Raw genomic sequence first — 16,436 nt, forward strand, 5'->3', positions numbered from 1 at the left:
CCTTGTTTTAATGTGCAATCTGTATCATACTTGGCATTAAATGGTAACATGACAGTGTCATTGTTTCGTGCATAAATGTGGAGGTTCAAGTAGGCCAATATAATATAAATGTTTTAGAAACCTTTAGTTGTAATGTGAGAGTATTAATGATATAGATAAACACAAAGTCAAGCAAAGTTTGGATTCTTGGTTTTATTGAAGCCAGGGGTCTGATAAACATGTTCCTTATCTTTGTCGGCATAAGAAGCTAGAATCCACATGGCAGCTTAGAGGCTACAGAGTTGTGTTAAAGTCATACAATCAAACTTCTGAATTAATTCAGGACACAAAAATGCAGCCAGCCATGTGTTTACAATGTCTTGATATCCTGGATATAAAAGGACTGGAAGCAGAAGCTCTTAGTCTCGTATAGATGTAGACTGTCGATAGTGGTTGAAGGCAATTCAGTTAAGATGTGAGGAGGCAGTTGCTTTCAACTGACGTTTGAGTACAAAAGTTACAACATCTGTTCATTATTCAATCTTGGGAGCAACATCCAAATCTTTACAAAGAGCAGGTGCAACTCTGAAACCAAGCAGCATGAGAGCGCTTCATTCCACTCAGCTAAATACCAATTTTAACAAGTGTGGCCACGTTTCAGTAGGACAAATTGGTGGGGTCAATATTCCTTTCAACAAAGTGTCTTATGGGCAAAACCATATGTGACAACAAAAACATGTCTATTAGGATGTAAACACAATCTAGGGACGTTTCATGGGCAAAAAAATGACAAACCTGAAAATGAATGGACATTTATTTGGTTTATCTACATCAAGATGTCCCAAAAATATCCCTTGTACAATGATTTCTAGATTGATATTAAAAATCACAATACCATCAGCAGAAAGGGTGTTATTCCATAGTTAACCACAAGGGGCACCTTCCATAACTTAAGCAGCAACTGCAGATAAATAATGCAATTTTACTGAGTAGGTTAACTTCTAAGTTCATTACTAAATGTTCTAAAAGGCAAGGCAAAAAGAAAAATATGCATTCTGTATCTTTAAACTGTAGCAACAGGGAATTGATACAAGTGTCCAAGGAAAAGTGCTTATTTCAACATGTGGTGGTACTGCTCCTGGCTGGTCATATAATTGTGTTTCATCCACTTCGGCAACAGACCCTCAGGTGCACATTCCACCCAACCACAAAAAAAAAAAAAAAAAAAAGGAAAAATAAAAACAATAAGAGCTTAATTTTGATCAAAAATAAACCCAGAGCAATTGTGGAGCATCACTTTAACAACAAATCAAATCATGCATAAAGTAGTCTGTACACAAAAATGGTCTGGTGGTTTTTCCCTCAAAGAACAAACTGTTTAGAAATGATATTAAACCGTAATTGCATTGTATCCGTAGACCATTTTAAACAACTGTAACACAATTATGGTATTTCTTTTCCTTCCAACTCCTGAAATAGCAGATATGGTTGAGTGGACTAAGGCATTTCTACCATTTTTATAGGGTGGTATGCAAAAAAAAAAAAAAAAAAAAAAAGGGTTCAAAGGCAGACCATAAGTTTGGAATGCAAGTGCTCAATGAAAGAGGAGAAAAATGGCCACTGGTTAATCTTATGGATGACTATCGACTATAAAAGCTGAAAATAGAGAATAACATGCATCTTTGGTTCCATGTTCCAATTCACTCCAGTTTTCCTTTATTTTGCTATTGTTATTTGAATAGCAAATAGCTGCTCTCTTCACATTTACCATAACATCTGTGAAAGCTACTGATGAACAAATATCCATAGGATTAAGTAGGGCCTTGCATTCAGACTTAAAAATGATAATGTACACTTAATTGGTTTTGATTAGTTTATGGTGTTATGAAACCATAAATATTATTACAGATTATCTGATATGGTACAGTATAATGGTTTTAATTTTTTTTTTTTTTTCCTTTAAAGAAAAGAAATTACATAAGACAATTAAGCAACCCCTTAAGGACACACAAATTAATTAGGAGCAATCCTGTGAAGGCAGGGCGCCCAGTGTGACAAACTATTAGCTGTACATTGAAGGCAAAAGGTTGTTGTTTTAAATCGGGCACTGAAAGAGACCAAACAAAAAGATCTGACTTGACAAACAGGTTTCCTACAGGGATGTCTCTACAGCTACTTCATGTAGAAACTGGGAATGTTTTAACTGACATGCGAAGTACAGTGTGAAGAAAACGTGACACCAAAAGGACCACAGTGCTGTTAAACACTGAATGATACAATATTTCATTTTGTTCAAACCACAGCAAATCATTGTGTGTGTGTGTGTGTGTGTGTGTGTGTGTGTGTGTGTGTGTGTGTGTGTATTGGCTGCGAAGCAAGTGGTGTCAACCACAGCAAGTGTTCGTCTGGGGGACCCAAAAGTTCCATCGCGTGGTTTCTTCTTAATATCAGCAGCCTTTACAGTTTGTATGAAGGCATTCAATCTATTGCTCTAATGAACACTATCAACTAGGCCACAGAAATCTTATTTGTGAAAAATAACAGAGACCACAGGCTTGTTGTACATTAACAAATGTAAAAAGAAATAAATTATTTGGATGACAAGAAATGGACAAAAAAATCTTTTTAACCGATGGTGCTACAGTGCAGTTCCTCTTATGTAGACAAGCACCTCTACTATGACACAAACAGCTAACTGTGCGAGGCACTTGGGAGTTATAGTAGGAAAGATGCTGCCCATCCACCCTCCCCAAATATACACACATGTAGCTAAAGAAGCGATTCTGCTGCAACCTCAGGGCCTGTGAAGTCCCAACCAGTCTCATTTAGTCAAAGAAGCCATTTTCAGAATTTGAACAGGATTGCATTTTTATACAAAATCAAAGTGAACCTGAATATAATTTTTCGTATTAATATTTACAGAATCCTTCAAGATGACTAGGGCGAATGATATGATATGCTGTCAGCTATCTGGACATCTCATTAGTGTCATGACGTCAGTGGCATTTTAACACGTTATGTGATACAGATGAATGCTTCCATAAACCCAATAAATGGTGCACAAAAATAAAATAAAAAGGAGGAACTTTGTATAAATACATCAGTATCATATCCAACAATTTTTACATACTACATATGTTTGCAAGTATTTTAATTACTTTTCTCAATTAATCTATTTAAAGTTTAAATACCTTTCCAATCACAACCAAATTCCTTACATGAGATAAGCTGAACCAGAGGCCACAGGAACATTATATTTCCACTCTTTAAACCCATGAGGAGAGGGTGTTTAACCCCAGAAACTGGGGGGCCTGCAGCCCAGCGCATCAGGCTGGTTGCCAGGGAGTGTGCACACATTTCCATAAACTGACATCCCTCACAAAATAACATTTACAGTGGAAGAGAGGACAGAAATAAAAGCCTTCAGCACTTATCATCTCATTAACACCTCCATCTCTGTGATATCTCTCTTCCCATCTCACCAGAACACCAAAATATCTGACAGCATCCGAAACTCATTTTGGTGAAACCACTGTGTGTGTGTGCTGACTGATATAGACATTGGGAATTTGGTCAATTTTTTTTTTTTATGCTCACAAGTACATGTAATTTTCCAGAGTATTAACGCAGTGGACGATGCAGCTGTTTTTGTTGCCTTTACGCTTCGTTCTCTGTCGGCGGTGGTATGTTGTTAGCTGAAACCGTTGAGTCTTGTTTGCGAGTCATCCTGTCCAACTCAGCCTGGACATCAGTCAAACCCGGCTTCTGCCCTTGGAAAAAACGGGAGACAAAGCCCAAAAGTAATCTCCTGTAGCTTCTGTGTATTCATAAAAAACAGTTTTCTACAGCCAGCAAGCTGATGGATGGGAGCTAGGGGTTGGATGGTGATGCGCTCCCATGCTGGAGGTTGGCAGCTCTCTGCCGCAGTTAACACGCATGCAAAACTAATCATCAGACATGTGCAACATGTACTCATGCACGATCCTTTCAGTGAGCTCTCACAGAGATATTAATATTGCTCAGCACTGGAACAAAAAGTGCATGTCAGTGGTCTCAGACAGAGAGATGAGTTATGCAATGTTTCCCCTCAGTGATTCACCGAGTACATTCAACTATTTCACATTCACTGTTTGACTTTGTTATACTTAATATAACAAAGCTGAAAATAAGCACTGCTGACATGCAAAACAGCCAAGGGTACTCAAATAACAGCAGGTAAATTAGTTGAGCAACATAGCAGTGGTACATGATGTGAAGTGAGTGATATTAGTTTAATGGGAGGTTTATGGTTGGAGGTTTGGTGCATACAGGCCTGTCACAAGTTCCTTCAGCTGTCAGAAGTTCAGTCAAAGAGGCAACTTTTCTTTTTTGTCCTTTTTTAACCTTCTTTCAGGCTGCAGAGATAAAACTCCAGACAGCAAAATGGTCCACAGCCTTGTTCTAACTCCTCTTGTCTTCTGACTAAAGTGTGCATGCAGTCCATAATCTAAAATAAATCTACATAGCCTATACAGGACGGCTAAATTTCACCATTTAAATTTTGTAACTGTTTTGATAAAAGGTACCTCAAAGAAAGAAGACTGGGAAACAGAACAGCTGTTCACTGATATTAGAGGTCGGGACAGCACTGACGTAAGAGGTTGTACCTGTTTTCTTGGCGGACCCTTGCACTCCAGCTCCAACAGCTCCAGCTCCTGGGCTCCCAGGGCTCCCTGGGGCTCCTGTCTTTTTACTCAACAGACTGTTGAAGAAATTAGCCAGCACTCCCTCATTGGCAGCCCCGCCTGTTCAAGATTAATGGGATTAAGATGAATGAGATAAAACTGTCAAAGATAACAAAAGTTTAGGTTATACATATTCTTACTTGATCACCCACCACAACTTATTCAGTTGCTAGTTACATCAAAAATGATTTTTGAGCACACAGGCTGATTAACAGATTATCATGGTTATTCTGCCCAAAATAATGTTACACTTCCAAACTAATAGTCTGCAACAACCATATTTACTTCCTTTAAGATACATATCAAACATTCCTGCTGAATACAGTTAACTCCATACAAAATAAGCTAATGTTTTTCTAGTAAGGTCGAAAACAAAAAGGCACTTAACCCCCATCAAGAGATGGTGTGTTGGACTGTAATATGTGCAGTACACCATCACTAAAATCACAAGTTTGTCTTGGAGGAATTTATAATCTGTGCAGCACATGACACCCTCTATCTTTAGATGCTCTATTTAGATATTGGAAAAAAAAACTTCATGAACATCCTTTATGTATTGGAAGTTGTTACAGTACAGAAGCAGAGTTAAAAAAAAACACAAATGTCAATAGAAATACAAACAATACAAATGTCCACTATAGAATGCAGTTTTAACTTTTGACCACAATAAGTAAGGGTTAACAGATCTCTATTAAATCCAGTTAAACCAAATGCTCAACTCCTTTTTTTGAGTTGAAGTTCACTGGCCTGCTGCTGTACTTAATGATGGAGAATAAGTCAATATGTTGGCTCAGGAATCTATTGTTATGTGAATCATTTAAGCTGTTGCCTCTTGGAGGCAGTATTGCTGCATTTAAGGAACGTTGTTGCCGTTACAGCCAAAAGATGAATGTAAAACAGCGATCAAAGAGGTCAAAACCTTGGATTCAATAAATGCTGATGATTAAAGGGAATCTTGAATTGAGTGGAAAGGACAGATCAAGCTCCTGGTACAGACTAGGAAACACTAGAGCACAACGAATTATTCTCAGTGCTCTGGTATGAAAATTAAAATGAGCAGTCTTGGAGCTCCTACCTTTCATGTTAGGGTCAGGCTTTTTGACAGCAGCCATCGGTGAGCCGCCGGGCACAGTGGGTTGGCCAGCGCGACCCGCAGGTCTGGGGGAACCTGAGGCTGTCCGTCCTGGAGACTCCTGCAACACAGAAAGCAGAGGGAGACTGCAGTCAGTAATAAATAGCTGGGTTGGTCTATACAGAGAGAAAACATGAAAAAAGAAAAAGGAATAAACGCATGCCAAGTTTGAAGGACACTTACGGTTGCTCCTCTTGTTGGTGTGGCCGGCTGCTTTGCTAACAAAGACTAGAAAAGAAAGTGAAAGGGGGTCATTAAGATGTGGTTTACAACTCCAACAAGAGCTTCTTTCGTGCATTCAAATGTTGAGACGTAAATGTTGAGGAGGTAAATTAACACGACAAAAACATTTGATTAAACTTGAATTAAATGGTTATTTAATTTTTTTTTAACTCTTTTCATTACTTGCATGATGTATGTATGGTAAGAGTTTGCAGTTTCAACCCCTTAAATTAATGCAATGTCCTATAAAGAGAAATGTAGTCAGAGTACATATTAAAGTAAAAAGATTGGTACAAACTAACCTGCGATCAACACTGACTAACCTACAAAGCTGCAGACTCAGCTGAGGGGTTTTTGTTGTTGTTTTTTTTTTTAGACTGCCTTCCTGCTTCATTTTCTCATAAAATAGGAAGTGAAGGCAATGCTTGCCATGGTGAACGATCATATGTTTCCAGACGTCTAAGAGCGCAAAACAGTGAACAATAGACAATAGATACTTGTTTAATGGCAAAACACCAGTTCTGGATCACCACTAAAATCTTACCAAGGACTGATCCATGGATCTATCTGCTCATTAAATCTTAGCTAAACTGGTTTGTAAGTTATCTTTGTAACAGGAATGAAATAATATCCTCCAACAACTTTATTGCTACCAATAAAACTTATATTAGAAAAGCAAGGAAGATGCATTCAACTGTGTACGTATTAGCTGCATATTGTCACATGCTTACTGTAAACTATTTTCCATATTTCTGGATGTTTTCTGTTTTCTTAAACCATCTCATGGCATTACATTTTCTTAGATTTTGAAATCTTGCCTTCAAAAATCAACATAGGGACTTTTCAGAAAACAAACTGTTAAAGATTCATACCTGTTGCTTCATCAGGAATACCTGCTCATCCTCTGCATTTATCTCTTTGTCATGAACCAGCTGTGAAGTAGAGAAAAGGGAAAAGAGAACCATCAAAATAAAATAAGTTTCAATTGCAATAAGAACTGATATTTGTTGCATGTGGTTATTTAATGTAAGTATTGTAATTAAGGTATTTTGGGGTGTAATGAAAGATGAAGATTTTACACTACCATACCTTTCGTACTGGAGGCTTTGTGATAAAATCTTCGAATGGATCTTCAGGTCTCACTGTTGTAAAGTTTTCATGCACAATCCCAATTTTCTTCTCATTATCCCAACCAGAGGGACTAAAAGAATGGAGTTCAATTACAGTGAGTGAAATTATTTAAATGTTGCTCTTGATAAAAAAAAGTTGTAAAAAAAAAAAAATTGTTTTCCTGTAATTAAAATAATTCAGTTTGATATCACTGACAGGGGCAAGTCTAACAATGGCAATACACACTCAGTGTTTCCCACACATAGACTAATTCGTGGCGGTGCGCCACAGATTCAACACCGGCCGCCACATATTGCGTTTCGTTATTAATTTTTTTTTTAACGCTAATTAAAAAATATGCATCGTATTCGTTAAGCTGCATTTCCTTTCTCTGCTCTCCCTGCGTCTCTCTGTCACTCACGCGTCTCTCTCACATAGCTCACACACACAGCCCCTCCCCTCCGTGCACACCGCGTGTGTCTCCATCAGCGAGATCACCCCCCCCCCCCCTCCCCGTCGGCCGGTTTACCGAAACCGACCAACCAACCCCCCCCCCCCCCCCCCGTCGGTCGCCGGACTACCGCCACACATTGCCTTCAGATCTGTGGGAAACACTGCACACTGATTATTATAACATTACCACCTAAATGCTGACAGTAATTTTTGAGTCAGAGATGAGACTAATGATAAGATAAAATAGTGCATCTCCAGTTTCACTTACATGAACACTGCATCCTTCTCCACCACTAAGGCAGGTGTGGTGAACTGGAAGTCATACATCTTATGTACTATATATTTGTAAAGCAGATCCAGGTTCTTCTCCTCTTTGACCGAGGTGTAGATCAAACCAGCTCCATCTGTTAACTTTTGTTAAGGCAGCAGCAGTTAGGGTGAGCACAGCGACTGAAGATTCAAGGGAACAGTGAAAGATGTATTTATCTTTATGAATAAATGAAATATCATGGGCCACATAAAAACCCTCATGCATGGTCTTTTTCTGTTTCGAAGTCAAGAATCATTATGATGGCAACACAAACATTTATGCATGTGAGAGGATACATTGTAAGCAAAATCGCCTGATGTGGGACTGGATGAAATCGAAATGCTCCTCTCTGTAGTCATGCTCCTTCTCTAATACGCTGACTGCGTCACACTAAAGAGTGAAAGGGAGAGAAAGAGAGATACACAAATTTGAATGAGACAAAACACTTGAATGTCAGAACTCACAAGTATATATAAAGAAGATAATATTGCTCTGTCTCTTTTTTGCATCTCAAGCCAGTTGTACCTAGAGTGTTTTCTGATGGCATTCTCATCATAACAGATTTCTGCTCATACACATTTGTTATGTTCCCAGTTGAACACTAAATAAAACATAGTCTCCGTGAGAAGTCATTCACATAACTGAACTGAACAAACCAATTGTTTTGGCATTGTTCCTGTTGTATTAGTCAGCCTAGAGAAAACATTTTTCACTTGCCACTGAAAGGACAGCAGCTAACTGAGGTAGAGGTGGTTGGGGATTGTAAGGTTTGACACCTTCATTATAATTCTGTGTTTTGAGGGCATGGGTGCAAGTATGCTATTAGGAGACTCTGGGAAGATATTTCTTTGTGCTGCCTGCTTAACATCTGCTACAACTGGCATAAGCACCTCCACTTTTTCTGTGAAGGAACAGATGAGAAACTTGATGTGGTTGCTGGGTGCATGGCAACAGCATTTTAAAAAAGGAATAGTATTTCCTGTCACTGGTTCTCTGGTGGAGCGTCCATGACTAATCATGACGAAGGGGTGAAGGTTCAGATTTCAGACTTTTTCAGTATCTGTTGCTAAGATAAAGTGATTAAAAGTAACAATTTCTGCCAAACGGAATACTTTTCTCTGGCAAAGGCTAGACAGAGGCACCAAAGATTTAAAAAAGTGCATTCACCACTTTCTAGTCACAGTTAGCACGTGAAGCTCTGCTGATGACTACATTGGGGATTTTTTTAGCACAAGTCTTAGCCTGGAGGGTTAATAAAAAAGTATAATGGCAGCTTTTTATTAGAGGACAGTTCCTCACACAAGCACAGCAGAGAAGTAAAAGGATACCGAAAAGTAATGTATGCAATGTGTATATGGGTAAGGAACAGATATTATGTAAGCCCAATGTGCTGGTCATGGTGGCAATTCAAGAAGCCACTGAAGAAAATCAGCAGTGAGGACAGCTGCCAAGATGTTAAAGGACATTTTCTGGCAAGGGGGCTCCTAAAGAAGTTAGAAGATGACTACAAATGGCCTGAAAGAGATTCTAAGGATGAAGGAAAGCGAGGCAGGACATCCTTAGATCTTATCTGATGATACTGTTGAAAGGCTGCAAGAGCACTTTGAGGAACTCCTAAACCTGAGGGACACACCCTATGAACAGAAAGCCTGGCTTAAAGGGGGAAATAGATAGTACTATGAGTATCATTTCTAAAGCAAAACAATAGTGGCAGCTTGTGTGGATTGAGGGAAGTTGCAAATATAGTAACAGTGTTAAGGGTTGGGACCATATTTGAAACCATATTTCAATGGACACCAAACAGAATTACAGTATTGTTTGTGTATTAGCACAGATTGCTCTCTTTTGCAGTGAATTGAATCATAATGTTGCACTGCATTGTTGTATGGTATTCAAGATCGGAATACCAGGGCGCATGTGTAAACGAATTTGATAAATTGGTAAAACTTCTTATAACAATATCATCAAATCATTAGGTTGTCTCTGGATATACATGCAGCCTATGATTTAACCTGTGACATCACTAACCTTTGTGCAAACTATTAGCACTGGAATGCCTAGGTTGTGTGTGAGTGTGTTGTCTCCAAGTGGTAGCACGACGGCCTCGTCTTCCCCTGCTGTCGGGGCCCGTCTCTGTGGGGAGGCTGGTGTGGCGTCCTCCGGTTCTGTGTACTCTTGGAAGGCTTTCACCACTTGTTGAAAGACAAGGAAAAAACAGGAAATTAGAACATTAGTGAACATAGTACATTAAAACAGCTCATTAGTTTGGTTTTCAATGTCTTTATCTGCCTCCACGTTTTTCTTTTAATGATCATGCATCGTCTCAAAACCTCCTAAAAATGACAACATGGACAAATGTTTTTTCACCTTGTTTTTTGGTTTCGTGTTTAGTTGACCATCCATTTAAAGATAAATCACGAAACACACATTTTCATTTCAATATAAAAATCATCTGGCAAAATGTATTTGTTAAAAGGAGATCTCATGGCATACCAGCAGGCATAAAAAAAATGTCTAAAGCAGCCCTTCTGCTCCTCTAATAAAATGAAAATAGTAATGCAATACAAAATGCTATTAAAGTACTTATCAAAAAGATTTGCTCTATGTCCTTTGTTATAACAAACTCTTCCAACACTTAAACACAAGAACATTAAGCAGACAAATCACAATTCTTGTGGTTTTCCCGTACTATCTCTGTAGCTCTGACGTAATTTTTGCTGATGCACAACTATATTTATATATGTTTTTATAGCACGGTGTTACTGGTTGTGTACTCTGCCTCCAACTATGTCTCCGAGATTAGATCAACACCTGACCAATGACAGCATTGATGAAAATAAATGTTATTGCACATGCAACAAGTAACTGCTGTTTCCTGTAGATTAGTATTATTGGAAAAAAATGTGTTAAGTACTCTAAGTAGTCACTATTTTATAAAGGTTATTAAAAAGAGAAACATACGGCATCCTTCACCTCCCTGTCGTACTGCCCCAGCTGTCCAGACATTTACAAAGCTGTGGTGAGAGTCGGGGGGGTATTTAGATGCAGGAAGCTTTGGCCTACTTCCTCAGGAGCTTCGGGAATGGAGCGGGGACAGCCCACAAAGCCAGATTGAGTTGGCTTTTTGAGCCAACTCCTTTACTTTCAAACATGGGATTTAGTATAAGGAGAGAGAACTAGCATAACAAGCTATGTTAACATGGATCCCTGCTTGGACACAGGATTACACAAATCCAAATATGCACAAATAGGTTTGAGTATGTACGTTATTCCAACTGAGGCAGGAACTTAACATGCAGAGTTTACAACATCCAAAAAGGAAGACTCAGCTTCATTGTGAACAACAGAGGTCAGACTTTCATCTAATTCTTCACAGGGCAGAGATTCGCCGAGCCTTACACATGACACACACCTTGGAGATTAACTGACTGATAACGCGGACGAGATGAATGTTTGTTATCATTCAAATGCTCTATCAACTGAGCATAGATCGAAACCTTTATTGATCATGCTACATTGAAAATATGTCTTGAACCTATCTGAAAAAAGTAATTAACACTAACATTAATTAACATTAACACCCTCTCAGTCTTGAGCATAATGGTGTCTGAGGCAGAAGAGCAGAAGATTACACAAAATAAATAATGTGAGCGGTTTCAAACTTTTGATATTGTGTTTTAGCCATGAAAACATTCAAGCTGTTCTCTATAAAACATGAAAGATGACCAACTTTTGGCAGCCACCTTTCAAACCTGCAGGAGGTGAGTGTTTGATACTGAAGAGACAGACTTGGAGTTGCATGTCACTTTAAAAGACTTGCGTGAAAAAGACAAAGAGACTTTGCCCCACAAACAAAGGTGAGGTCATTCAGCAGTAGTGCACATAACCAGGAACTGCTCAGCCTTATATGAATCAAATATAGTGTACTTCAATAACAATACAGTGCCTCAAAAAGTACATTATTTTTAATTTCAAAAGAGTAGGTCTTTTATAAGGCAGTGAATTTGAGCGTTATTTACATAATTAAATTGAACTATTCTCACATGAACAATGCTTAATTGACCACTAATTAACATATAAGACACTTAATAATTTACTGAAAGAGGTCAGTAAGCCGAAGTCCCAGTTAAGACAGGAGGAAATGTGTCTTCTCTGGCCATCTGACTACCGCCAAAACAAATCTGGCCCCCTTTGATAATTCAAAAAAAAGGCTCAAATTTAAGTTCAGTGAATGCAGCAAGGACAAGTCCAGCATGACAAGAACATTTACAGCTATCAGGTTTCCTTTAAATTCTGTGAAACTGATCTAGAATCAAAACAAAAACACTTAGGATCTTTGCCTCCATTTCATTGTCAAACAGTATGGCTGACAGTCCTTGTTTTGTCACAAACCGGAGAAGTCATTTCTCACATCAGTGTGTGGCCCAGCAATAAACTGATCCTGTAATTTGACTTGATTATGACTCCAGCAGCCAGGCAACTTTGGTTACAGTGTAACAGCAACCAGAACGTCCGGCCCACAGACTGAATTCAGACCAACTCAGTTTACGTCCCTTCCTTTCCCTGACGCTGCTGGTGGAGGGGAGGGAACCATGATGCAAGACGGCTGCAAGACTCCTTGGACAAAAGCCACTCACACATACTTCCAGCCCGTCTGTCAGCCAGTCTCTCTCACTCACTCAAGTCCCCGCATACATAATCTGGCTAGGTCTCACCAATCTGCTACTGACATCACAACTGACATGCTGGAAGATGCTTTATCTGGATGACATGCTTCGGCTAAACTGGAAAGCTGACCGTGTCAGTGGGTGGGGTCACACTGTTTGGCTACAGAGAGAAAGCAGGAGGAACATTTGAGAGAAATCTGACAAATGCACACAAAAAAAATCCACAAAAATTGACCAAACTATTATGAAGTGTCAAGAAAAAAAAACCTTCAGACACTATGAAGCAAATGTACAACTGCAATGAATGATGAAACCAACATCTACAGACAACAAGCTCTAATGTATCATTTCCAGGCTTTATTCCTTTCCACTGCATTGTATAAATCAATTTGAGTAATCCTTAACTAATACAGCTAATTGAACCAAAATAATTAAATGAATCAAGTTGAAGTTGGACCCATTAAACATAATTATACCCACTTAGAGTGTTATTAGCAATGTGCTTTAGACCTCACTTTGACACCAACTTCTCGTTTCTTTCTCACACATGCCAGCAGACAACACTACATGTTACTACTTGTTATTTGCTTTGGCAATTACATTAAGAGTATTATTTATTTATTTTTCGTGTGATAACTCATTTCAGACTTACAAGCGCAAATTTGGAGGCAGACAAGCACCCTCTGAAAAACTCTGCAGACTCAACCAACTTGTCTGAAAGGCAACAATCTTCCTGAACACAAAAGGAGTGTTCATAAGCGAGAGATGACCAGTTCTAAAATTATCAGGAGAACATCTGAGTGCATCACACTCATTGATCCGCAGAACTTGCCTGCAAGCTAGAGCACACAGCTGAGGATCATGGGCCTATCTGATGATGACCTAGAAACATCCATGACAATGCTTAATGTTATACACTGCTAGCCTCTCATGCTACATGGCCAATCATGCTACGACCAATTTCTCCTTTTTCCAAGCAGCAAATGAAGCAAAGAGTCTGGCTCTTATTATGCAAGACCCCCATTGCTTCGACCCTCGGATCTTCTGAGTGCTGTCTGCTTTTAGCCTCATCTTAACACATACAAAAACAGAAATGTATGCATGTCATATTGTCTCAGATTTTGCATTTTGAGGCATAAAATGACTTCATAACAAATTACCACCTCACCATAGTGAATCATTTGCATTATAATTAATGTTAGTCTCCACTTTTTATAGGAGATACACACATAGTGATACTTCAATCAAATGTAAAGTCCAGCAGACAACTAAACACTAGTGGACCCATCAACCCATTACTTACTGTTCTGCTCCAGTTCTCTCATGTCTTCAGGAGGGATCTTGAGCTTGTCCACATGGTCACGTAGCACGCTAGCCCACTTCTGCAGTGATTCCATAATGGTCCAGGGCCGTGACATATCCGCAACGAACACCGCTAGACAATCACGTAGTGACTGAGCCGAAACAGCAAACTTAAGTAGGCCTTTGTGGTACAGGTCCCCATCCAGGATCCACACATTACACCGAGTAAGGTCTGCAAAGGAAATACAAAATATAAGTATGATATAAGTTAATGCTGTCAACTCCAAAGGCTACAAACTACAGAATAGCCACAGCAGGTGAACTCACCATCTCTGTCCTCATCATGGACATTTAAGTACAGATACTCCAGTCCCCTCCCTTTCTTGCTGTGATCGGTGTCTTGAAGTTTGGCCACGAGTGTCGTTTTTCCTGATCCATCTTCACCTGCAAGATTTCTTATTCATCAGCTTACATATGACATTGTTTATTACCATCAGTAGTTATATTAATATTGTTTAATACATATTGTTGTGGACATGTTTTTTACTAATAATGGTTATGATGTGTAAGTACTATCAATTCAAAAATGCTTCCAGTCAAAAGCAGTGTTCCTCACATGATTCAAAGGCCCAACCAAATAAATACACCCCCACCCAAGAAGAGCACTGTCTACTTATGTGTTTATTATGTCTTCTTTTCATCAGTGTGTGAAGAATTGCAGTTGAAAATGGAAGCCAGAAATGTTCTCCAGTGTGTGTGGTTTTGCAGTATGTGGGTACACCTCTCCCCTCAGGGTTGATCCACCTCAAATATACAGTAAAAGCTCTGCAGAAGCTTTCACACATGTAGCTTGAGTAACACTTACCAAATACCAGGATATTCTTTCCTGATGGCAACTTTGAATTGGAGCGAGTAGAAACTTCACTCAGTATTGAGGACCTACAAAGAAACAGTGACACAGTCATGAGAAACGCAGACAGACACACAGACAGTTAACGTTAGCCATTAAATCTGACAGCCAAGTGGCACATTGACAGCTCCCTTTTCTCACAACATTACATTACAACATTACATAACTATTACATGTAGCGTTGAAGGGAGATTGTTTCCCCATTTAGCCTGCCTCTGAGATGTGTCCACGACAACACATAAAGTAGGAAATGATAAGTCATCTCCACTGACCTGTGCGTTACAAATACTTAGCTGAGGATCTCACTTAAATCCATTAAAACTGGACATACTGTTGCCCGCATTAAACGGGTGATATATCCTCTGATGATAAGCATTGACAAAAGACAGCATTATTTATCTGCATACTTCGTTGAGTCGGTTATGTTGCTAGTTAGCCTGTTAGCCTGTTGTATCCTACATAAAAGTGCTACCACTGATCTGTCAAAGCGTCTCATGACACTAAAGGCTCTCTCTCTAACTTGATTCGTTGATTCAACAGCGTTTCCCGTTTTAGTAAAATGCATTCATGTAAAAGCAGTAGTTAACAACAATAAAGTTAGCTCACTGACCGCCCAGCTTCAGTTAGTGCTAATGTTACCGCTAGCCGGGCCGGTGTTTTATGGGAAGCGACCGGCAGTGACAAAGCAGAACCACAAAGTCTGAGCTTTATCTAAGAAAACCCTCCGAGGACGTGAGGTCGTCAAAAGAGTAGCAGCAAACTTGCCAAAGGTTTTGTCCTTCTTCCTCTTCGTTGTTGTTGTCGCTTGCCCCGGCTGCGCCCGGGAGCTGTTTCTCCAGAACGGGAGCCATCTTCTCTTTCTACAACCACAAAGGCAAGGCCCTGCTGCTCCGGCACCAATAGCACCGCCTTCATCCAAGTTGCCAAGGGTACGTTACATTCATTGACCGCTACGCCGCGCCGGGTGCAGCTTTGCGCAGCCGCTGTGTGACATTATTGAATGCTTTAATAATTATGAGTAGTGTTTCATTGTAAAACATGATGATAATAACTACATAAATGAGAAGAAAGATTTGAAAAATAAATTGACGCAGGTGGATTAGGGTGAATTTATTATTTTATTTATTGCACTGTTTACTATGGGTACAAAATATTAAAGGTTGAATATGTAGAATATTTATTAAAAGCTTTTTTTTAAAAAAAAACAATGCACCCACGGGGCTTTTTGAGGGGTACAGAATGAAAGTATTGCTTTTCCTTAAAAAAAAAAAATTAGTCTGAATTAATATTATACATTTTTTTTGACGGGTTCGACAATGACGTTCTGAGCGGTTCTGTGTACATTGTACCAGCCAGTTACCAGACGGAATTGCGGGTTGCCAAGTTGTATGTTGTTCCGGCGCAGCTACTGTAGGCTGGCACTGGGTGAAATGGAGTTGTAAACAAGCTGAGCCGTGTTGGACTTACTAAAACCAGCGTTTTTTGCTCTCAAATACAACTTTTCATCACAAAACTTCAAAGGTAAGACAGAATATCTGTTAGTCGCTGTAAATAAGTGGTTGTTTACCTTTGTATTCTTTGGCTGCTGGTTCACTGAGTTTTTAGCGCAATAATAGTGGTACTGTTG

At 39.3% G+C, this 16,436-nt stretch overlaps 1 protein-coding gene across 2 annotated transcripts; it reads right to left on the reverse strand.

Annotated features, from left to right (window-relative positions):
• Positions 1-187: 187 nt before the first annotated feature.
• Positions 188-15,696, reverse strand: dync1li2 (dynein, cytoplasmic 1, light intermediate chain 2). Of its 2 annotated transcripts, none has more exons than XM_053317543.1 (13): positions 15,575-15,696; positions 14,765-14,838; positions 14,227-14,343; positions 13,901-14,131; positions 9,959-10,122; positions 8,227-8,320; positions 7,889-8,024; positions 7,147-7,258; positions 6,930-6,989; positions 6,019-6,063; positions 5,779-5,896; positions 4,626-4,763; positions 188-3,744 (listed from the first exon to the last, which is right to left on the reverse strand). In XM_053317543.1, the coding sequence occupies exons 1-13, from the start codon at positions 15,658-15,660 to the stop codon at positions 3,728-3,730; spliced, it is 1,392 nt and encodes a 463-aa protein (XP_053173518.1). In that variant the 5' UTR covers positions 15,661-15,696; the 3' UTR covers positions 188-3,727. The 2 variants fall into 2 exon arrangements, with proteins under 2 accessions (XP_053173518.1, XP_053173508.1); XM_053317533.1 differs by having other exon boundaries at positions 188-3,749.
• Positions 15,697-16,436: the final 740 nt, after the last annotated feature.

This window comes from Scomber japonicus, chromosome 1 (genome assembly GCF_027409825.1).
Source record: "Scomber japonicus isolate fScoJap1 chromosome 1, fScoJap1.pri, whole genome shotgun sequence".
NCBI classification, from domain to species: Eukaryota; Metazoa; Chordata; class Actinopteri; order Scombriformes; family Scombridae; genus Scomber; species Scomber japonicus.